General features: G+C 36.3%; 1 protein-coding gene across 1 annotated transcript in view; it reads left to right on the plus strand.

The window, feature by feature from the left end:
• Window positions 1-6,514, plus strand: part of TTC6 (tetratricopeptide repeat domain 6) — a 129,076-nt gene extending 122,562 nt beyond the window's left edge. Inside the window, exons 26-30 of the mRNA XM_077819995.1 lie at window positions 602-812; window positions 2,707-2,859; window positions 3,079-3,249; window positions 4,417-4,642; window positions 6,378-6,514. Of these exons, the coding sequence (XP_077676121.1) occupies window positions 602-812; window positions 2,707-2,859; window positions 3,079-3,249; window positions 4,417-4,642; window positions 6,378-6,514 (898 nt within the window). The remainder of the gene's footprint in view (window positions 1-601; window positions 813-2,706; window positions 2,860-3,078; window positions 3,250-4,416; window positions 4,643-6,377) is intronic.
• Window positions 6,515-7,104: the final 590 nt, after the last annotated feature.

The raw sequence follows: 7,104 nt of genomic DNA on the forward strand, positions 1-7,104 counted from the left end.
ACAGGCTGGCATGAAAAAGAAGGGGCAGAGTTGAGACTGGGAGAAAGATGAAGAAAGGAATTGGTGAGAGTGAGTCTTGGAGGAGTGAAGAGAGTAAGATGAAACAGGAAGAAGAAGGTTTATGGTAGAAGTAAACTATGCTTGGTTGAAACGGCTGAGTCTGAACAGACTGGCACAAAGTGTGTTTGGTCTTGAAACTGGGCAGTGTGAATGGTTCAGCTGGAAATCTGAACCTGAACAAACCAAGCCAAGTTGGAATCTGCTGAGTGTAATCCTGGCTCCACTGAAGTCAACAGGAGTTTTGACATTGACTTTATTGGGGACAGGATTTCACCCTAAGTGTTTAAAAGTTCACAGACTAACAGCATTGGCCTCTGTAATGATCAAGAAAAGGACTGTGCATGGAGAATTAGTCACAGTCATATTTCTTTAACCATTGTCCCTGGTTGGGGAAGTGTGCACTGCCAGTGCTATCTGTTTAGTGGATGAAATGAGAACCTAAGTCTCTAGAGTTGTAAATCTGGCACCTTTCATTAAAATGACTGATTTAAAAAAAAATAAAAAATAAAACACTGACCATCAAGTGTATATTTATTTTTAGACTTGAGCAGTTGGAAGAAGCTGTCAATTCATTTACCCAAGTGCTTAAACTAGATCCCTTTTCTCTGGATGCCTATGTTGCAAGAGGAAATTCATACATGGAATATGGTAATGAAGCTGGCGATACCCTAGCACAGAAAGACTTCCTGAAAGCACTGCATCTTAACCCAAAGTATGTGAAAGCCAGAATTTGCTTAGGATACAATTTGCAGGTAATACACCAAAGATCAAAGTCTGTAATATCATGTGACAAAGAGAGGAGCATTATTTTTCATATATAAAATTGTTTAGTCCATGCTCCATACATAGTAATACTGCAAACTAGTTAAACACTGTTCAGCCAGATAAAATAACTTGTATCCTTTGTTATTCTCTATTTTTCCCCCTACTCACTTTTTCTTTTCAACTAAAGGGATAGGCTGCAATTCCCTTTGACATTTGTCTGTGCTGCATCTTACTTGATTATTGGATTTACTCTTGAGTACCAATAGACTTGATCTCCTTAGTCAGCCCAGAGAGAAATAGAGCGTTATTAGTAATCATGCCTAGATACCTTGTATGGTATTGTAATCAATAACACTAGAGACTAGGCCGCTACATAAAAAGTGACTTAGATATTTTTGGTGAATCTTATGTAAAAGGATTAAGTCAATCCAAAACAAAATGTTAACATTTGTATTAAGCCCCTTCAAAAAGAGCTTATATATAATGAAATCTGAAAACCACTTAGCTATACCCCAAAAAGAACAATCCTGCATAAGCAAAGTCATGTATGAAATGACATATCATGTGTTTTCCTCCTCTCTAATTCCCATGATTTTACAACACTGTTACTGTGCTTTGTTGTTATACCCATTTGTCTGACAAAACTCTTTCCAACAAAATTGTGAGTTAATTTTGTGCCTGTGTAAATGAGGGACTAATTTTATCAGCCTGCATCGGGCTTACTTGGATAAGCCTTGTGCAAATTTCCCCACGCAGCTCTGCCAATATGTTTTAATTCTAATTAATTAATGTTTTCACTGTCCTTTATAAAGTACTATCTAAGTGCTGAGTGTTATCATCAGTCTTAACAAGGAGCCTTCCTGCCATTGTTTTCAGTCATACAAGGAAGTCTCTTTCAACAACAAAGTGCTGGTTCTGCTGAATGAATCCAAATTGTGTGACTGTTTCTTGGGGAACCAGATAAGATTACCAAACTTATTTGTACTTGGTCAAAATTCAAATCCAGGTCTTCCAAGGTAGAATATTAGTGAATCAGTCATCAGAACTTGAAGAAGTAGGGTCTAGCCATTTATTTCCCTCACATCTTTCTATTCTCCCTCACTCAACAGCTTATCCTGCCCCATGCATATTTCCATCCCCCTTTTTGTCTAGCAACTCTTACTACTCCACAACCAGTGGGGCTGGGCCTACTTCCAGTCTGGGGATAAAATATCAGATCACTTGTCCATGGGCAGCTAAGACCTCAAATTTGGCTACATGACAATAAAACATAGCTGTCCCAATTTTAAGGTTATAGGCTCATATTCACAAGTAAATGAAAATGAGATATTGTTGCTGTCTAACAGAATTTCTGTGCTTTCTTCATATACTGTTTTGAACAATTATGCTGGTGTTTCTCATTTTTATTCTGTCGTATTTAGTGAGTGGCTCTCACTAGGTCTTACTTATTTAGTTTTGGATAGTGTGTAACCCAAGGATGATTATTGTTATTTTAATATCTCCAGGGAGAGAGGGTCACACCAAGACATTTTGATGTTATTGTGGGAAGGCAGGTGCATAGAGATGAGTCTTCACTTCATTACATTATCATACAGGGCCAGACATTTAAAACTTGAGGCCAGAAGCCGAGGTACAAGAGCAATTACGTGTGCAGTTCCTGCAAAGGTAGCATATAAATCAAGTAACTGCCCATGCAATGGGTGTGTGGATATCTAACTAATTATTTGCATGCATCTTTTCCCAATTTGTGCACAAAATTAAATAACTGAATGTGGCAACATGGGGGCATGTGCAATTTTCCCACATGTATATAATTTTTGAAAATATGTCCATTGGTATGTGGTACGTTTAATAATATTCATATGTTAAAACTCATTATAGGCCTTTGGAAAGTTTCAGAAAGCTTGGAATCAATTTACAGTTGCCATTGACATTGATCCAAAATGCCATATTGCCTATGACGGACGAGCTGTGGTCTGTCTTCAGATGGGTGATACTTTTGCTGCATTTCAAGATACAAATGCAGCACTAAAGGTAAATGTTTGGTTTTCAGTTGATTTATAAATATGAACCTGCTATTATTAGGCCACTGAATAATGCACATAAATTTGAAGAACTGTGTATGAATAATTGTAGGTTTAGATTAGGAGGTACTTTCTATTTTTATACATTTCCTTTAAAGAAAGAGTCTTGTTATTAATGTAGAAATGTGGACTTTATTCAAATAAGAGTGCATATATTGTTACATTTCAGCTCACTACCAATGCTCAGCTGCTTACAAACCGGGGTGTCATTAACCAGTTTATGGGTCACTTAAACTGTGCTATGAAAGATTATCAGCAAGCAATTTCCATCAACCCTGGCTATGCTTTAGCCTATTTCAATGCAGCAAATATCTACTTTCATCACAGGCAATTTTCACAGGTAGGTCTTGTGTTCTATTTTCATACCATTCTTAGAACACTTTTCCTTGACTAAGGAATAATGCTATTGATACAAATTAGTGTATAAATGTAAGCTTTTACTTGAATCTTTTTACAATTAATTTAATCATTTAGCTGTACTCTGATAAGGTATGAATTAATATATAGAAATGAGTGATACATAATACTACTATGTTCTTCTACTGTCCGTTTTATCTGACGATCTCAAAATGCTTTACAAATATTTATGAATAAAGACTCATAACAGATGATTTTACAGATGGGGGCCAAAACCTTCAAAAATTCCTAAGTAATTTAGAAATCTAAATCTCCCTGACTTTCAGTGAGACTTAGGCTACTGAATCAGGCAGGTGCTTCTGAAATCTTTGCCCTGGAGACTAAGGCAAAGAGAAGTCAAGTAATTGTCCTAGTTTACACAGTAATTCAGTGACAGAGTGAGAAGTAGAACCCAAATCTCCTGTCTCACAGGCCTATTCTTTAACTACTAAGCCAGGTTTCCTCTCTGTTGTAATACCCTCAGAGTCCTGAATCCCCAGTCCCTTCTGCAGAAATGCCCTGGGGAGGGCCTGAGGTAATCAAACACCAAAGTTTCCCTTGCATTTTCCTAGTAAGCTCTTTGGAGGCAAGGACCATTTCATACTCCCTGTACAGCCTCTAACATAGTGGGAATAGGGTTGCCACCTGTCTGGTTTTCACCTGGACAGTTTGGGTTTTGGCTTGTGTGTCCCGGATGCCATTTAACAAACCCCAATGTCCATTTTTTAAAAATCTGGGTGAAAAAGGCGGAGCAGGAGTGGGTACTTGGGGGAAGAGATGGAGCAGAGCCAGGGCCTTGGGGGAAGAGGCAGGGTGGGGATTTGGGGAGTCCAGTTACCAGCCATTAGAAAGGTAGCAACCCTAAGTGGGAACCCAATCCTGATTGAAGCCTCTGGGTGTTACCATAGTACTACTAATAAATAATAATAAATCATTCTGTTGCGAAAGAGTGGCTGAATTCTTCTTCTCAAAGATCCTTGCAAAAATCTTGTCATTCTTGCATAAATCCTGTGGATTTCTGCTACCTTGATTATTAATACAATATAAAAATATATACAGCATTTCAGAAGTTTACATGGTGCATAATATCTTCATTTTATATATTTCACAGGCCAATTCATACTATTCCAAGGCATTACAGCTTGACCCACGGAATGAATCTGCAGTCCTGAATCGAGCTATTACAAATACGTTATTACAAAATATCGAAGAAGCAGAAGAAGATTTTGAGAAGGCAGTTTGTCTCTGCCCTTTCTCTGCAGCAGTGTACTTTAACAGGGCAAACCTCTATAGAACATTAAAGCAATATGAGCTAGCTGAGAAGGATATTTCAACAGGTACTTTTTGTTCAGTACCTGACATAGTTTCAGTTATAATAAGAACAACAAATTATTTTGGCTCTATTTCATAGTTCAGAAAGTATTAGCAACTATTTCCATTTATGTATTTAATATATTTATTTAAGTTCTTAACTTATATAGGAGAGGCTATGAGATTGAAGAGGGAGTTGTAATGAAAATGCCAGCTAAAAATATTATTGTTTTTCTAATGAAAATTAACTAGAGAGCTGGGCAAATTTTTTTTTTCTGGACAAATAATTTTATTTGCCAAAAAATGCAGTTTTGGGTCAACAGAAACTATTTGTGAATTTGAGTCGAATTTGACTGTGTGTGTAGCGGGGGGGAGGAGTTAGTAATTTTTTTTTTTTATTTTTTACTTTTTTTTGGGTGGGGGAGATGGTGGTTTTGGTTTTAAAAAAAAATCTATTATGGATTCACCCACAATGATTTTTTTGAGAGGGGGAGAAGGGTTCAGTTCAGCCATGAAAACCAAAAAATTCAATTATCTGTTTATTTCCAATTACTGATTAGAAGTAAATGTGTCATATGTAATATGTACCATAGCAGCTGAACTCTGAGCCAGATTTTCAAAGAAAGTTGTAGCAGAAAGATGTGCATTCATGCTACCCTCACAAACCCTGAGGGCATCTGAGTTCATTACCTACTCAGTCACTACTGCTTTAGCCAATTACAGATAAAGATTTTTTTTAAAATTAATTTTATAATGTATACATAGAGCTAAGTTTCACAAATACCACATTTGTGTGTGCAAACCAGCCAAGTGCATCCCTATTTGCTACCCATCTTCAACCACCCCAGATTCAATTCCTGTCTTTCCATCTCAGCTACCAAATCCATGGTCAGGCTGTTTCAATGTTCCTAAGATGAAGTTACTTCATTGGATTTTGATAGCAAAGTCCTTGAGTCAAAGCCCTATTCAAACTAGAGTACCACTGTTATACTACTGTCTGTACTTTGAACCAATTAATAGTTGATTGCAAGTGCAATAATTTTTCCACCAACAATAAATATGATCAAGTCTTACTGAGAAGTTAACCGGTATACGCTTACAATATAAGTTTGTCTAAATTATATGAAAACATGATTTGGGTAAAGATGTATAGAATTCCTTATTTTCACTATGAATTTTTTCCATTAAAAGTAGATTTTCATGATGTCAGAACAGAATAATTATGAAATCTTGTCTAGGGAATTGATTACTGTAAAACAGGGAGTTTGCTGGGACCTAGACTCTTTAAACAACAGATTAAACACTTGCCAATAGTAAGTTATTTAAATACCTTTGAACAATAGGAAATCTGACTCTGAGACAATGTGCATTGCTGACACCAAGGAATAGATTGATAATGGTTTCCTATTGCTTGATATTTGTTTTGGTGTTGAACCTGATTTGGGAGGGCAAATGTGGCTTCTGATGCTTCAGCAGTTGCTAGAGTCAGATTTATAAACATGCCATGATATCTAACATCAAGAGGAGAAAAAGGAGAGTCAAAGGGAGACAGTAAGATTGTAAATATCTTAACAAAATTACTTAGCTCCTGCTATAAAAATATGAATTGGACATATGTATTTCCTATTTAGATCAAAACCCACATGCTCTCTGCTTTGTCTCAACTTCCAGATGGGCTTTAGCATGTGCTGTTTTTTATAACAATCATAACAATCTTTTGAAATTTAAAAATGCCTTAACATTTATTTTTCATTTTTACAGCATTGTCAATTCAACCTAATGATGCTTTGATGTATAAAGTTAGAGCTGATGTTCGTGGTAAAATGGGATTCAGTGAAGAAGCCATTGCTGATTACAAGCAAGCAATCAGCATTCAAGAAATGATCGATGCAATGTGAAAAGATTCCAGTTCCTGCAAAACATGGTAACAAGTTGGGTCTATTTACAGAGATTTGCCTTATTTAATTAAGAGATATTTGTTTAATTATATCTCAAATACTATTTAGAAGAATGTATTATGTTAGCACTAGACTTGGCACAAAAGGTTAGTTTTGTATACAAGGAAAAAATTGTTAATACTGTAATAATCCATCTTCATTTTCTTCTGCACATATGTTATCTTCCTGAATAATTTAATTGCTTGATTCAGTGCAAAAATTGTGCAAAAAACCCAGAGATATTTAAGAACAGAATGCTAACATTAAAGAAGTAATTTCACAAAGCGAATGTTAGATTTTCTTTATTGATTGGCACCAAATGGCTGTTGGAGAACGAAACACAGACAAAGGAATAAATATCATTGGGGAAGGCCTCATCTTTATTTACTTGGGTCCAATGTGACATTAAATGGCAAAATAACCAATATTTAGGTTTGGCCCCCTTTCATCCAACCCTTAGGATTCAGCCTACCTCTGATTCCTCTCTCCCTCTCCCAGTGAGAGGGAATGAACATACACACAAGGTATACCTGAGTCTTTGTTGACTTCAG

This window comes from Eretmochelys imbricata, chromosome 6, assembly GCF_965152235.1.
Source record: "Eretmochelys imbricata isolate rEreImb1 chromosome 6, rEreImb1.hap1, whole genome shotgun sequence".
In the NCBI taxonomy this organism is placed as follows: Eukaryota; Metazoa; Chordata; order Testudines; family Cheloniidae; genus Eretmochelys; species Eretmochelys imbricata.